General features: G+C 41.1%; 1 protein-coding gene across 1 annotated transcript in view; it reads left to right on the forward strand.

Moving 5' to 3' along the window:
• The window catches only part of SLC1A4 (solute carrier family 1 member 4), a 43,860-nt gene extending 33,124 nt beyond the window's left edge, over positions 1-10,736 (forward strand). The window contains exon 9 of the mRNA XM_060784410.2: positions 286-10,736. Coding sequence (XP_060640393.2) covers positions 286-532 — 247 coding nt within the window. The 3' untranslated portion in view covers positions 533-10,736. The remainder of the gene's footprint in view (positions 1-285) is intronic.
• Positions 10,737-17,109: the final 6,373 nt, after the last annotated feature.

A 17,109-nucleotide genomic window follows, 5' to 3' on the forward strand; every position in this document is an offset into this window, starting at 1 on the left:
AAGTAAAACAACAAGAACAACAATAATAATGATAACAACAACAACAAAGTAAAATAATAAATAATCTTGACTCAAGTGTAAGCCGGGGGAGACTGAAAAAGACTGAAAAACTAGGCTCATACTCGAGTATATACAGTAAATAAATATGGTGAGTGGTCAGTCTGAGAAGTGCTAATCTATAGCATGATCAAATTAAAACATATCCAGTGATATTTCCTTGACACTGGAGCTCTACTGTACAAAATGCCCATTTTGAGCCTGGTTGTATGTTTTCCCTATCACCAGGGACCGGACCACCACAGTTGTGAACGTAGAAGGGGATGCCTTTGGGGCTGGTATCCTTCACTACCTGAATGAAAAGGAAACCAAGGAGAAGCAGGCAGAACTGAGTGAAGTCCATGTGGAAGCTGTTCCAAACGTCAAGGCTGAGGGGGAAACATCACCTTTGGTCATGCACCAGAACCAGGATGTGTCATCTAGCAGTCTATCGGCAAGCACAAAAGATATTGAATCAAAAGAATCAGTCCTATGAATGTGATGGATGGGGGAAGGGGGACACCCTGCTGACCCTGTATTGTATTTTGTACTCTGAGCAGGTACTGTTTGGCCATTTGGAGTTCAGCAGATACATCCTTTTCCTTCTTGGGTGGTAGGGGACACAAATGGTAGCCAGCTGCAGACTACTGAGTGAGTATGTATAACAGTGTTATGTAAGTATGTGTGTGTGTGTATGGTGTGCCTCCTCCCCACTCAGAGGAAAAATAACCCTTCCTGCAATAGGATACTGATGTGTCACGTGCATGTGTGCTTGTGCAAATTATGGCACACACACACATACCAGTGCGAAAGAAAGCCATTTCAGCAAAGTTTTTTTTCTTTTGTTGACATAGAGAGGTAAGACAGATGGCTGAAGTTAAACCTTACCCAGCGAGGTCACCATGTTAGTCTCAGTTTCTCCTGTTATTGCATCACACTTCTTACGTTGTACTTTAGAAGATTTCTTGGAGAAATCAGAAAAAAACAAATGAATGGATGGATGGAAAACTCCTGAGGTCTCAGGGTGCAAGTGGATTTTCTGCCACTGGACTCACTGGCGGCCACATAGACAACCCCCCTCTAACACAAAAAAAAACCCCAAAGCAAAAGACAATAAAAACAGAAGGGCTGGAAGCTCCCTTCTCTTTTTGTAAAATGGGTTGTTATGGTGTTATGTCTAGGTTTTTAAAACTACCTTGACAGTTCATGGGAGGAGAATGCAACTTATTTAATAAGTGAATCGTCCCTTCTAGAAGTTTTATGGAGAGATTGTTTGCTCTTCGTTTTTTTTGGCCAGAAAAAATAATAGTCCAGGTTGAAAACTGCAAAAACAGTTTGGGGAGGGGGGCAAGCTACCTTCACTCCAAAGCCTGTATTGTGACAATATCTGCCTTTGAGAATCAGAATGGAAGAGATCCAACCTATGTGTCCTATAATTTTTTAATTTTTACGTCTGCTTTCCACATGACACGTCAAACAATCACCTGTATTGAGCAATTGATCATTTTAAAAGACTGTTTAGGTCAGACATGGGCAAACTTGGGCCTTCCAGGGGTTTTGGACTGTGTTTGCCTTGGTGTTGGGCAAACATTGGGCCCTCTGGGTGTTTTGGACTTCAACTCCCACAATTCCTAACAGCCTCAGGGCCCTTTCGCTTAAGCAGCTGAGCAGGTAAAGAAAGGGGCCTGAGGCTGTTAGGAATTGTGGGAGTTGAAGTCCAAAACACCTAGAGGACCCAAAGTTTGCCCATGCCTGGTTTAGATGGTCTGAATAAGAAATGGCAAGTGGCTGAATCTCAATTTGTTACTGTGTAAACATGTTCACAGTGACATTCCCTTGGCAACATTCACGCAAGAGGCTGAGCTTGCCTTTGAGCCTTTCCCAGCTCTTTTTGTTAACATCTGACAGTTTATGCAGGCAAGTTGCATTTGTAATGTGAGTGTGCATTCTGTGTTTGCCTTGGTGTTGTGTATTTAAGCTTCATGTGAGCATGCCTTGATTTTGCTTTTTATTCATTAGAATGGAGATTCGAGCAAGGCCTTGTGTAAATTTTCCACATTTTCACTGTCCTGAAAGGTCTCCTTTTTGTGTGGAATATAGTAAAATGTATTTATTATCTTCTATTACCATGAAAATAATGTTGCTTGAGAGATGCTCTCGAATAGCCAGTCAAGGCAGTCCAGTTTGCTCTGCCAGGTTCTCCTGCAGCAATCATGCAATCTGTAAATATAATCCCATTGCTTTTCTGTTGGCTAATCATTAAGTATAAAATTGCACCTCCCCCTTGCTTAATTTGCTGCTTTATTATACCAGTAGGACTGTATACTTACAGTCTTTGATCTTGTTGCAGTGCCTGACTTGCAATTTTTTCCTCTGTGAATGGCAGGCATATGAACTGAGGCTTCTGTATGGAACAGATAAACTTAGTTTATCCAGAGGATTACATTCCAGAGAAAGGCAATGCCCAGCATTCCTTATCTTGGTACCAGTTTGCATTCTGCACATGAGTTACATAGCCTGCAAACAGCTCCATCATTTAAGGTCCTATCTCCACTGCCATATAATGAAGTTTGAAAGTGCATTACATAATCAGTGTAGGTTCATATAATGTGGTTTAACTGCATTGAACCACATTATATGAATCTACAGTGACCATATAATGCATTATGTAGTGCTTTAAGTACATTGAACTGCGTTATATGAGTCTACAGTGATCATATAATGCATTATATGACAATGTAGATGGGGCCTAATTTAGGAAACTTGATATCCTCAGTTGCAGGTAAAGGTAAAGGTTTTCCCTGACATTAAGTCTAGTCGTGTCTGACTCTGGGGGGTGATGTTCTTCTCCATTTCTAAGCCGAAGTGACGGCGTTGTCTGTAGATACCTCCAAGGTTATGTGGCCAGCATGACTGCATGGAACACTGTTACCTTCCCAAATTTGATCTGCTCACACTTGCACGCCTTCAAACTGCTAGACTGGTAGAAGCTGGGGCTAACACTGGGAACTCACTTCGCTCCCTGGATTCGAACTGCCAACTTTTGGTCAACAGGTTCAGCAGCTCAGCAGTTTCACTCCCTGTGTTACCAGTGGGTTAAATCCTCAGTTGATTTTTCACAATTTCCAACAAGAAATGAAACAGTTGAAATAAACCCTTTCCTGACCACTGAATTAATCTGATCTGTAGAATTTGTAAATTCATTGTTCCTCTGGGAAACATCTGAGTTTTTCGAGTAACAAATTTGCAATAGTAAAATAGCGAGAAGAGATCCGCAGGCAGTAGAGGCCAAATCAGACAGAATGGCTTAATCCAGTTGCTGATCCCAATTAGTGTTAACCAATTAAATAAATGCTTAATGGTTAGTTAACACAATAGACTCGATAGACGTATTATGATTGGAACCCGTACACAGAATATAGACCTATATCCATTTTTGAAATGTAAAACTTTGGTTGGGAAAAGTATCTTTCCATTGTATCTACATTGCACATAATATTTTTGAGTCCCCTTTGTGGTGATAAAAAGTGGGGTATAAATAAACATAATAATAATAATAATAATGCTGCCTTTCCCCCCTAACCTCAAAGGACCCAAATATTACAGCCCACCTTCCTAGGGTAGTTGATACAAATACTAATAACTATGGCTTACCTTTCATGTACTTTATTTAGATCAGGGGTCCTCAAACTAAGGCCCGAGGGCCAGATACGGCCCTCCAAGGTCATTTACCAGCCCTCACTCAGGGTGAACCTAAGTCTGAAACAACTTGAAAGCACACAACAACAACAACAACAACAACAACACTCTCTCATCAGACAAAAGCAGGTCCACATTTCCCGTTGAAATAGTAATTAAGTTTATATTTGTTAAAATTGTTCTTCCTTTTAATTATTGTATTGTTTTTAAGGGTTTTTTTGCACTACAAATAAGATATGTGCAGTGTGCATAGGAATTCATTCATGTTTTTTTCATATTACAATCCGGCCCTCCAACAGTTTGAAGGACTGTGACCTGGCCCTCTGTTTAAAAAGTTTGAGGACCCCTGATTTAGATGTTTGGTAGGTGACCAGGACCATGCACATTATTCCGAGTGCAGTTAATGTCAAGGCACTAAAAATCAGAAAGTGACTAGACAAGTGTGTGTGTAAACAAATAGTGCAAAGAGAATATAGTAGGCATTTGTTTTCTGCAATGTCTTGTCTGGGCTCAACGTCTTGAGACTGCTAGTGAAGGTCAAGTGGAAGGGGAGAAATCCCTCCAGTTAGAAAATGAGTATTCCTGAAAGCTAACCACAGCCTCTTCTCTGGCATATCAGTGTTCTGTGTGGGGAGCTTTAGTGGTGGTAAGCATCCAATTGAGTCCCACGACAACTTAAATTCGCTTAGTCTGAATACCCCTACTTCTGGGTGACCACTACGCTAGTGAGAATTATGCTGTCTGGAAGCCATGGCAGACTGTCCCTCCTCCCCTCTACTTGTGCCATGACTGGCTGAAGCCACAACATGAACACCTACCTTAACCTCAGAGGTCCAGCAACCTCTTGTAGCTCTCATGACTCACGAAGAAGTCTGAGAGAAGGAAGTTATTGGGAAGTGGGGTGTCCCTGCTGCTCAGAGGTGGTTCAGGGAGCCCCTGTCATGTTACAAAGCAGATCCAGTATGGTGTCTCAAGTTGAATTGTGCCTGCTTTATTGATCAGTGTAGAAGAGCCCTAAACTACCCTGGTTTCCCACTTCTTATCTCTACCAAATGGCTGTAAGGGTGTTTCTCTATGTCTCTATCTCTCTTCATAATTCAAAGGAGGAATCAAGATGGCAAGCAGCTGACAACTGCACAGGATAAGTGCTGTTGGCAGCAAGCAATTTCTCTGTTTATGTACCGGGCAGCCCCTGGACCCAATCCAAGGTCATCCTATCCTTGCTCCCCCAGTGAGCTGAGTACATTTTGCAACACATGTCCTTTTGTACCTTGCCAACAAGCAAACGCAGCATTTGAATATGGGCAATGCAAAATTCCTCAGGTGCCTTGTGGAACTTTAAACTAGGAGATGGCTATTATGCATGCAGGAAACCACCTTGTGCTGGGTCATACAACGCTGTCCTCAGTAACCCAGTATTATTTATTTTGATTGGCAGCTGCTGGCAGTTGTTTTCCGGGTTATCTATACCTGTTCTCTATATATTACTTGCAAATGGGTCCCCTGTAACTGATGATGCTAGGAATTAAATGTGCTGTGCCATTGGGTCCTCCCCAGCTCGTTCCAATTTATTAGTACCATTTTCTTTCAGCTTATACTACAGTCTTGCAGGAAACATGACATTCCCCATTCTTCTTTTGCATGCTTTCTATACAGACTGTCCCCTGCTCTCATCTCTTTTTTTCCTTTTAGTTAGCCTTTCACATTCCATCAGAGGTTGAACCTAGAATTGCAATGATTCGTAAAAAAAAACTTGTATTAGGAGTGACTTCAGAAACTTTAAGTCGTTTCTGATGTGAGAGAACTGGCTGTCTGCAAGGACATTGCCCAGGAGACTCTGGATGTTTTACCATCCTGTGGGAGGCTTCTCTCATGTCCCTGCATAGAAACTGCAGCTGACGGACAGGAGCTCACCACACTCCCTGGATTCAAACCTCTCACCTTTTGGTCAGCAGTCCTGTGCCGTTCAGCAGTGGAACTCTCTGCCCCGGAGTGTGGTGGAGGCGCCTTCTTTGGAAGCTTTTAAACAGAGGCTGGATGGCCATCTGTCAGGGGTGATTTGAATGCAATATTCCTGCTTCTTGTCAGGGGGTTGGACTGGATGGCCCATCAGGTCTCTTCCAACTCTTTGATTCTATGATTCTATGCTGGCACAAGGGTTTCTGAACAGGGACGCAGACAGTAAAACAAACTTTATAGTAAGTTTATTCGATGCTTAGACCATAGGTTTTTCACATACAAGGCAAGTCAAATAAATAAATACACAAACACCTGATTATTAAATACAATATAAAATACACAATAAAATCCTACAAACTTTATAAGACTATGCTATCAAAAAAAAAAAAACCACCCAAATTTTGCTCGAGTTGCACTGCAAAAATGTACATTCTCTGACTTACATACAAATTCAACATAAGAACAAGCCTGTCAGAACCTATCTTGTTTGTAACCCAGGGACTGCCTGTACATGGTAGTTTACTACATAGTCTAGAAAGTTATAAAAAGAAATTTGTTCATGAGTAACTTTTCTAAACTTAATTCTTCCTGCAAACCTAATTTACAACTGAGTACATATTTAAATAAATAAGAAATTATTTAAATACATGCTAAATAGTGCTTAATAAATAAGTATAATTTTGTAATTATAGAAGTGCAATATGACACCAAACCAGGGTGTCTGCAACTTCTCCCTTTCTCCTCCCACTCTCAAAATAGCCTGTGTGTGTTTGTGTGTGTGTGGAAGGCAAGAAGTGCTTGAAAAAGAATACAAATTCACTTCGAAATGGTGGCACAGATCAGCAGTTTTGTAGGGGGCTGGACCTTGCCCGTGTTTCGTTTGCAAAATACAAGAAAACACTGTTGCTTTAGGCTGCATTAGGTATATATCTTTTTTTAAAAAAAGTTTTTGCGATTTGCTGGTCTCCTTTGTATGAACCAAGCCTACTGGGAGGTATCGTTTGCTGAAACAAGAAACCTTTTGCAGTGAAAACGAAGTGTCAACAAAAGAAAGAAAACTAGATTTGTGGATGCAGACATGTTTGTCAATGTAGCTATGACGTTTAAAAATAATGCAAGTGAGGGCATTTTATAAAAATAATGCAAGTGAGGGCATTTTATAAAAAATAATGCAATTGAGGGCATTTTAAGAGGATTGAAGTCCAAAAACATTTTCCTTTTCAGTGTGTGTTTTTGTCTGTCCCAAAAGGGGTTGCTCTGTTGCCAGACTCTGTGCTATGTGGCACTAACATTCCACTTATGACAAGACTGTCTCATACATCAAAACAACGATTTTAAGAGCCATACAAAGATGAAGGTTAACTACAAACAATAGCTACAATTGCTGGGATACCAGTTCATATTTTAAACATTTAGTTAATGTCAAGCAAGTTAGGTGTGGATACTATTATTGAAAAGTAAAAGGAACTAAACAATGATGCACAGTTACAGAGTGGGGGAAGAATCAAGGCATGTAAATTGGTAGAAACGCTGAGCTTCAAGACAGCTGAAGTGTTTCATTGTTTCCAACCTAATTTGAATGTCTGGATCTTATCCTACATTCCATTTTAAGACTGATCAGACTATACACTCGCTGAGCTTAACACTATCTAGCTTTTCTCTTCCCTGCTGCACTCTTTTGTTTACTATATAGCACGAGGTGCATTTCCCCCTTCCTGATGTTGCACTGCAGGTCCCATCAGACCGGGCCAAACTAGTGAGTTATGAGGAATGCTGGAAATGGCAACCTAACAACACATGGAGAAAGTCACTGTCCCAATCCTGATCTAGTCTGATGAAGAGTTCTGGATGGTTTGAAAACCTGCACACTGGGTTGTTGTAGGTTTTTTCGGGCTATATGGCCATGGCCTAGAGGCATTCTCTCCTGACGTTTCGCCTGCATCTATGGCAAGCATCCTCAGAGGTAGTGAGGTCTGTTTGGAACTAGGCAAAAGGGTTTATATATCTGTGGCATGACCAGGGTGGGACAAAGGACTATTGTCTGCTGGAGCTAGGTGTGAATGTTTCAACTGACCACCTTGATTAGCATACAATGGCCTGACTGTGCCTGGGGCAAACCTGCACACTATTTTGTGACCTTTGGAGTGGTCTAATGAATGTCCATACTTGGACGAGGATTTTGTGTGCTGAATGCAGCCTCTTCCATGACTCATCTTCATGCCACATGCCGTACAACTCAGATCAGGTGTCATGGGTTGCTACTTCAGCAAAGAAGAGCTGACAAGGATGAGCCTTTCCTCTGCATTCATTCATATAGATTTCAGTCTCTATAGCAAACTAAGGCCCGGGGGCCGGATGTGGCCCTCCAAGGTCATTTACCCGGCCCTCGCTCAGAGTCAGCCTAAGTCTTAAACGACTTGAAAGCCCACAACAACAACAGCAATCCTATCTCATCAACCAAAAGTAGGACCACACTTCCCATTGAAATACTAATAAGTTTATACTTGCTAAAATTGTTCTTCATTTTAATTATTGTATTGTTTTAAGGTTTTTTTGCAGTACAAATAAGATATGTGCAGTGCGCATAGGAATTCATTCATGGTTTTTTCAAATTATAATCTGGCCCTCCAACAGTTTGAGGGACTGTGACCTGGCCCTCTGTTTAAAAAGTTTGAGGACCCCTGCTCTAAAGATCCTGCTACTCCCTCCTTTTGTCTGATCTAGTAGAGATCACTATCGGGATTACTCCCTATCCAATATTTTTCTCACTGGTTGCTATTTTGTGAATCTGAATGGTCACAATCAAGACATAAGTAAAGTTTCAGAGGTCAGTTTATTTATTTTATTATTTATTTAGAACTTTTATATACCAGTCTTCTCGACCTCTAGAGAGGGAGTCAGGCTGGTTTACAACACGATTCAAAAACAGTAGTTTAAAACACCGCACCATATAACACATTAATACATAAAATACATTAAAAGCAATCATATAATTACATAAAGCCAAGTCATCCAAAAGATATCACAATTCATTACCATCCGTCTGTGTGTCCAGAAGTTCTTGGCTCACTCATCAAATGCTAAATTCCAGAGCCAAGTTTTCACCAATTTTCTAAAAGTCAGGAGAGAAGGGGCAATTCTAATCTCCAGTGGGAGATTGACAATCACCATCCTGCTCAGTATCACTCTTGCTAAACTATCAGAAGTTGACTTCATTTAATGCGACCTCCAAGTGGCCAAATTGTTTCCAATGGGTAGAAATATGAATCTAATTTGTGTTTATTTTAAAATCTCCCCACTCTTCTCCTGTGTGAATGAAACTACCTTAATATCCTTCTGTGGCACTTCTTTGTTTTAGCGGGAAATTAAATGTCACGCTTACAGTACTGTTACAACACCTTCTGGGATTTTCTGTACTAATCCATCATGAAATGCAGGTGGAACCTGGTTTGCTGCTGCTGCACTGAAAGTGAACCATTGCTCCATGTAGAGATGAATATTTCACCCAGCATGGAAGGTCAAAGAAGTCCAGGATTATAAACAAGAGCTATGACACCACCTGCCTTATTGTAACCCACCTAAGGTGCTTTTGACCTGCTCAATTGTGATCCGTTCAGCTGTTGACCAATGCTTGTTTTTCCTGCATGTACAGGGTGAGGCAGCATAACTTCCTTTTCTCAAAACTTAATACAACCCATTGTATGAATCAGATTTTTTTTTATAATGTAGGCGCATACCTAAAGTTTTGTTTTATGTAGTTTTGAAGATCACATTCGGTAGGTGACGTCCCCCATTCTCCATTCACTGAGTATACTGATTTCTGGAGTTTGTCATTACTCCTGCCAGCATAGCAAGCATTATGTTGGCAATTTCTTCCTGGATGTTGGTCTTCAAATCTTGTTGTGTCCTTGGACGGTTCACATAAACCCGGGATTTTTAAAAACCACATAGAAAAAAATCACAAGGGGCCAAATCTGGAGAGCGGACCAGCCACTCCAAATCCGCTCGAAAAGTAGGCCTCAACGGCAAAAGCCCGCTCCTCACTGTTCCAATGCATGATGGCGACTGAACTGTGCCAGGACAAAACTTTATACTCCCGCCTCTCGAACGAGACCACTACCGCTCCGCTACGTCTTCAACCAACTGAATGGCGCGCATTTTAAAAAAGGAAGTTATGCTGCCTCACCCTGTATTATCTGTGCATCATCAGAGGCAGAAACTCCTGTTGCTAACACCAAATTGGGTTAACATCCCAGAAGAATGAGGACCAAAATACACTTAACTTTCATCATTAAATCAGCAATTGTATGATAAATTGGTTTCTTTTTAATAGCAAACAGTAGTCTAATTCAGATGATGGACACGAGTTTAGCCACCTCCGGTGTCCCAATTGAGATTGCTCTCTCAGCTGCCATTTGCAAAGGAAAAACATTTATTAAGCTGTTGCCTGTCCCTCTTTGATGATGAACTTGTCACTTCTCTGATCTCTCTGCTGCCTTTTCTTTATTTATACTTGCTGGTTGTTGAGTGGGAGCAGGGCAGAAACCTCTATTTCTGTACAATTAGTGCAGTTTAATGAAGACGGTTATTTTGTACATTTCTTCTGTTCTAGTATCTTTCACAAGAACATAAAGTGTGTCCCTAAAGTGAATGATGTTCGAATGTGGCATTTCTTTGTTGGCTGCATAAATAAACCACTCCATTGTCTAAAAATTTCTGCTGTATGAAAGAAATGTTTTTACTAGATGTTTCGTCCATATGGCTCCATAAAGTCCTGGTCACTGAATGACCAAGTGTGAGTGTGTGTGTAAAAACAGACTATGTAGATATGTGCCTGTAGAGTTGATGTTCTGATGGTATTTGTCACATTTATGTGTAAGGAGATCTGCAGCTCCTCAGCTTGCCATTGGCAAGGAAGGAAAGGCTAATGAACTGTGTCAACTTATATTATAACTCAACAGACAAGAACTCTCACTCCCAAATGGTCACATGTGTGTTATCGGTTTTTTCTGAACCGGAAATAAAGAATCCTTTACACTAAATGCAACATCTTTTTTTTTTTTTTACTTTTTTCTGGTAATGTGAAAAAGTAAGCTGCACTGTATCACATTAACATATACAGTACTTTGATCACAGTACCTATAATCAAGGTAACAATAATTGGAATCTATGAGATATATATAATTATTTATTTGATCAGTCATATATGGGATTGTGGCGCAGCTGGCTGAGTGTCAGCTGCATTAAGATCACTCTGACCAAGAAGGTCATGAGTTCAAAGCCAGCCCAGGCTGGAGTGGGTTTCCAACCAATTGTGTGTAGCCTGTTGTCGACCTTTGCAACCCGAAAGACAGTTGCATTTGTCAAGTAGGAAAATAAGGTACTACCTTAAAGTGTGGGAAGGCTAAATTAACTGATTTATGAGGCCATAAAGAAGACTCCAGCAAAGCATTCCAGCGGGGAAGCATGCGGGGAATGCGGAAGTGCTTCATCAGCGTCGCAGATGGACGATGAAAGCGACAGCTCCCCTGGCGGCCAGAAAAAGTTAAATAACCTCTGTGTATGTCTGTATATGTTTGTATGTCAAAAATTGGCATTGAATTTTTGCCATATATGTGTGCACTGTAATCCGCCCTGAGTCCCCTGCGGGGTGAGAAGGGCGGAATATAAAAGCTGTAAATAAATAAATAATAAATATGACCATTTCAAACGATATTATATATATATATATATATAGAGAGAGAGAGAGAGAGAGATTCCAAATACACTAAAAGTCTTCAAACACAAGTATATATAAGAAGAAAAAGGAAAAAAACGAGAAAACAAGCAGAATAAGAATAAAAGTTTGAGAAGTAACTAAATAATTGCTTCCATTCTTTCTTTCAGTGGTTATGCAACATAATTATTTCACATTTTTCAAAACTGCAAATATGATAGCTTTCTTCTTACCATTCCCTGTTTCTTAATACAAGGGGATTATTTTGAAACTGTCTGCACAATTAACCAAAGCAGTGTTTTAATTTTTAGGCCGAAGTATTTAGAAAGTACTTTGAAAACATATTTGAAGAATAGGCTGCTTGGCATAATCATAGAAGAAGCCATTTCTATAAGGACTGCATTTTTTACCATGTATTGCAACTACTGGTTGCAATACACACGTGTATCATTACACAAGACCAAGACCAATTGGTGATACTTTTGTAGAAAGAGACATTTTCTTCTTCTGTGGAACAACATAAAATGCCTTATGCAGGCTCCTTAATGTTTTAGTCCCACCAGACACACATACATTGAGTTGTTTATTTGTTATGAAGCTGAACCAGCTGAATTAATTTCAGAGGTGTGTGTATACTAGCCATCCCCTGCTATGTGTTGCTGTGGCCCACATGGGGGTTCTGTGTGGGTGGTTTGGTTCAATTCCATTGTTGGTGGGATTCGGAATGCTCTTTGACTGTAGGTGAATTGTAAATCCCAGCAACTACAACTCCCAAATGTCAAGAGTCTATTTTCCCCAAACTCCACCAGTATTCACATTTGGGCTGACTGAATATTCATGTAGAGTTTGGTCCAGATCCATCATTGTTTGAGTTCACAGTGATCTCTGGATGTAGGTGAACGACAACTCCAAAACCAAAGGACACTGCCCACCAAACCTTTGTAGTATTTTCTGTTAGTCAAGGGAGAACTGTGTGCCAGGTTTGGTTCAATTCCATCATTGGTGGGGTTCAGAATGCTCTGTGATTGTAGGTGAACTATAAATCCCAACAACTACAACTCCCAAATGACAAAATCATTTTTTTTTCAGTGAAGGACATACATTGGGTTGTTAGGTGTCTTGTGTCCAAATTTGGTGTCAATTTGTCCAGTGGTTTTTGAGTTCTGTTAATCCCACAAACAAACATTACAGGTAGAGGTAAAAAAGGAAAGGAGAGGAAATGCAACCCAGCAGGTGGATTTCTTTGGATTATCTGGGATACTGGCAAACTTGGAATAACTTGCTTTATGATCATGTAGGATCATACATTGTAAAGGGTTGAAAAAGTCTTCAACCATCTGCCATGCTGGCCTTTATAACAAAGCATTCCTGAAAGATTCTCGTCCAACCTCCAATGAAGAATTGTCCACTAAGACCATCTATTCAAAAAAAGGAGGAAGCCATTGCCACTTTATTCTCAGGTGGTTTCTGTGAGCACTTCACCAGGGACGGCTCAACCCATTACGCAAAGTAAGCATTTGCAGTATAGTTGATTTTGCCCAGGGGCACTCTTGAGGCGCTCTTGGGGGAAAATAGAGCTTGACATATGCGAGTTGTAGTTACTGGGATGTATAGTTCTCCTGCAATCAAAGAGCATTCTGAACTCCACCAATGATGGAATTGAACCAAATATGGCACACAGAACTCCCACGACGAACAGAAAATATATATCAGTGATTGGTTGGGGGGGGGGGGGCACCAAAATACTGTTTGCTTACTATTGAAAATTGCACTTCACCTGAAAAAGAACCCGTAGCAGTGAAGCAGTTGAGATCTACAGTGGAGAGGGAAGAACAAGAAAGACTGGTCAAAGATAAAGCAGATGATAAAGAAGAAGTGGGTTGAGAGAGAGTTGGACAATTCGGCCCTTGTGGTACCTGCCAGATCTGGTTCTATGGCACATATGATCCAGCCACAGTTGGTGGGATACTATGTCATTGTTCTGTCGCCTCTGGGCTTGAAACGAAGTGCTTTTATAAGAGGACGTGCAACTTTAACCCAACGGGAAGCCAGGGGGCCCGAAGAGAAGCCCTTAGAGAATTTTCCCCCATTAAACAGTCTTTAGAAGGCTTGAGCTTAAATACAACAAAGTCTTTTATTGATGAACAATTAAACGGAAACTTCTTTTGTCTTCAAAGATTAAACAAATGCTTCCAGCTTTCAAATAACTGGTGGCTTGTAACTGTTTCTTTGCTTTACTTCCAAGGAAAATCCCTTTCTAGTTCCTTCCAGGCTGACTGTGAACCTAGACCTAACTGATGTAGATCCACTACCGGGCTGAACTGTGTCTCAAAACCGAGTGGACGTACCAGTAGGCCTGTAGTCACTTAGCTGGAGTTCTTGGTGTTTAAAGTTGTTATTCCCTCCGAAATTCCTCAGGGCTGTAAGGCTGTTTCCCTGGAACCTTTGGGAATCTTTAGATGTTCTTAAGACTGTTCTCTCCCAGGAAGTCTTAAGGGTTGAAGCCTTTGTACAGGAGAAAGTCTGTACACGTCCTGTACATTGACTTCCTAGCTGAGACTAACTGAAAAAATGGCCCCCTTCCCTTCCCAATTGCCCTGAGCAAGGGGTGGGACCAAACTCAACGATGATGGACAGGTGGCTTGCCCTATAACTGCAACCAAAAGAAGCCACTTATCTGCAGAGTCTCTGAAACTTAAGACTGCAAACAAACATTCAATGCAAAGCAAACAAAATTGGAGCTCCTGGTACAGCTGTACCAGAACAGTCATGCCTTGACTTAGCCTTCATGGGTGAAAGTGCTTCCTTCCCATCTTTGCCTATGTTTCCTAAGGGCATCTTCGCTTAATGTACAAGGGATCTGCCACTAATATACTTTACATATGACATCTGTTTAACTGTGTCGTTCTAGCTAAGACCATACCTTCTGTTACGTATTTTTAGACGAGATGTATAAATATTTGCCAAGACATATGGAATCACCATTATTTCCTCTTTAATCTACTTTATCTAGTAGGGAAATGTGACTCTTCTTGCAAAACTTTACAACGTGAATTCACCTTTACACCAATGATCATTAGTTGTAATTTCAAATGTTAAAAGCAATGTTTTTGGATTTGGAAAGATTAGCCGTTTATGAGAAACGTTGCCTGGGGGACGCCCGACTGTGTTTACTCAGCCTTCGAGGAGGCTCTTTCCGTGTCTCATAAAGGAAAAGCTTTATGAGAACTACCACTCCTCTTGGCGTCCCCCCAGCAACAGCAAGGGTATCCCTCTGGGCAGCTAAACCAGGAAATCCCAACTAGTTGGCCCCCCGCGAGGGTCTTCCTCCAGGATCAAACCAAGAATGGGCAACTTGGAAGTCCCTGAACAGACTCAGAAGTGGAGTGGGCAGATCAAAAGACAACCTGGCAAAATAGGACCACCTAAAAGAATCCCACACCTTGTGTGACTGTGGAGCAGAACAGACAACTCCGCATCTGTATGCTTGTCCACTGTGCCCTGCCTCATGTACAGAGGAAGAATTGTTGGAGGCTACAGACAATGCTGTTGCTGTTGCCTGTTTTTGGACAAAAGATATTTAGCTGCCTGCGCGCCTTCTATTTTTATCAGTTTTATACTAATTTATACAATGTTTTTGATACAAAATTAAAAAAATAGTTGTAATTTTGGCTTGGCCCGTGAAGGCAGGCAAAGGAATGCAAGATAATTGAAGTGAGACGGAAATGGACATAGCAACCAATGAACCTAATCCATGTAATTTCTAATGAGTCAATACTCAATAACTACCAGCCATCCAAGTGAGTTCTCCAGAGGTGTTGTGTTATTATTTAAAAAAATAAAGACAGCTAAAAATATTAGGGTTAGAGTTCCACCTTGTGGCTTGACAAACAAAGTGCAGCTTCCCTCCTATTGCTTTAGGTAAAGGTAAAGGTAAAGGTTTTCCCCTGACATTAAGTCCAGTCCTGTTGGACTCTGGGAGTTGGTGCTCATCTCCATTTCTAAGCTGAAGAGCCGGCGTTGTCCGTAGACACCTCCAAGGTCATGTGGCCGGCATGACTGCGTGGAGCACCATTATTATATGACTGCATGCTATTGCTTTAGCAAAGGGAAAAAAATAAACCTTACCTTTTTAGAGACTAATCCCAGGGATTGGTAAGGGATCCGTCACACCTGAAGTATGTAGGAGGTGTTGCTTGATCCATTCAGCAATCAGACTCTCTACCTTTCACTTCAATACAAAAGCTAGAAAATATGAAAGCATCGTGGAGAAAACTGGCACGTAAAAGGTGGAGCACTCCTACTTTCTGATTCTCTTCTCAGCATCCACCAGCACGTACCTGCTTGTGAATTTTGTATTTGCCACATTAGTGTGCCATCTACCAGTGATTTGAGATAAGAGCATCTATGAAATATTGTTCAACAGAGAGGAGTGGTGCATTGTATGGCAAGTAGATGGTTCCCAAATTTGTGGAATTATCCGTACTTGAAGAAATGGGCCACAAGATAGATTTGGAAGTCAAAAGAGGGAGTGTCAGCCCTTAATTCCACCTCTGATAGCTGGATATAACATTAATCCAAAGAGAGTTTTTCTAAACCCCATTTCCCTCCCTCCACATACTGACAGGTTGGCTACATATAAATAATAAATAAATAATATTTTTAATTGATTAGTGCTTAGACCATATCACAAGGCTACACATAAATATACAAAGGAAGGATTCAGGAAACAACACACTTTCTAACCTGGCAACCAGGCCCACTCTACCTTCCATAAAAATATTCCAGAACAATTATAAGAGTATATTTTCAAAAAGCATATACATTAAATAAACGTTCCCTTTGATCATCTGGAAAGGCCCTGCTCACAATCCCACCTGCGTCGCATTTCTCCCGTTTTCGCTGGTCATTCCCTCCCCGACCCACAACCTTCCCATATCATAAATAAGGGCTGTTTCCATGACGAGGACATGGGTGGTGGTGGTGAAATGGTTTTTCTCCTTCAACTCACCCTCCACCCCCATAAAATGGACTATCCTCTCTCTAGCACCCCCTAGTGGCCTCCACCCAGATCATGGAACTGAATGCTCTTTGCCATCATTGGATGACATTAACAAAGTAAATTGATATTTGGAATAAATACTTCAATGAAATCCTACTACCTGCAAACAGCTTCATTATACTTGGCGTATTGGAGAAGTGTACACATCATCTTCTAACCCCAATTGCTTTCTTTGAGGTACTGTAGGCTGTTTAAGGTTCAGTTAGAACTATTTCCTTGGATTCTGACTTCTTGTTTTTATTTTAAATTCCTGTTTTGTTTTTCCCCACAACTGAACTCTCAGCATTGCATGCTTTTGGTTGGAAGCGTGTTGTCATTTTCTACATTAATTTTAGAGTCTTTCTCGTTGTCATCATTGGATGATGTTACCTGTCCGAACGTATCTCCTGCTACGAAGCTTAAGATCATCAGGAGAGGCCCTGCTCTCGATCCCACCACACAGTTAGTGAGGACGAGAGACAGGGCCTTCTCGGCAGTGGCCCCCCATCTGTGGAACTCTTTCCCTAAGGATATCAGGTTGGCCACCTCCCTCCTGTCCTTTAGAAGACAACTGAAGACCTGGCTATGGGCCAGGCATTCGATTAAAGCCCAGCGGCAATAAGAAAAGGAAATTTGGATTTTGCGACATGGATTCTCC

Source organism: Anolis sagrei, chromosome 1 (assembly GCF_037176765.1).
Source record: "Anolis sagrei isolate rAnoSag1 chromosome 1, rAnoSag1.mat, whole genome shotgun sequence".
Classification (NCBI taxonomy): domain Eukaryota; kingdom Metazoa; phylum Chordata; class Lepidosauria; order Squamata; family Dactyloidae; genus Anolis; species Anolis sagrei.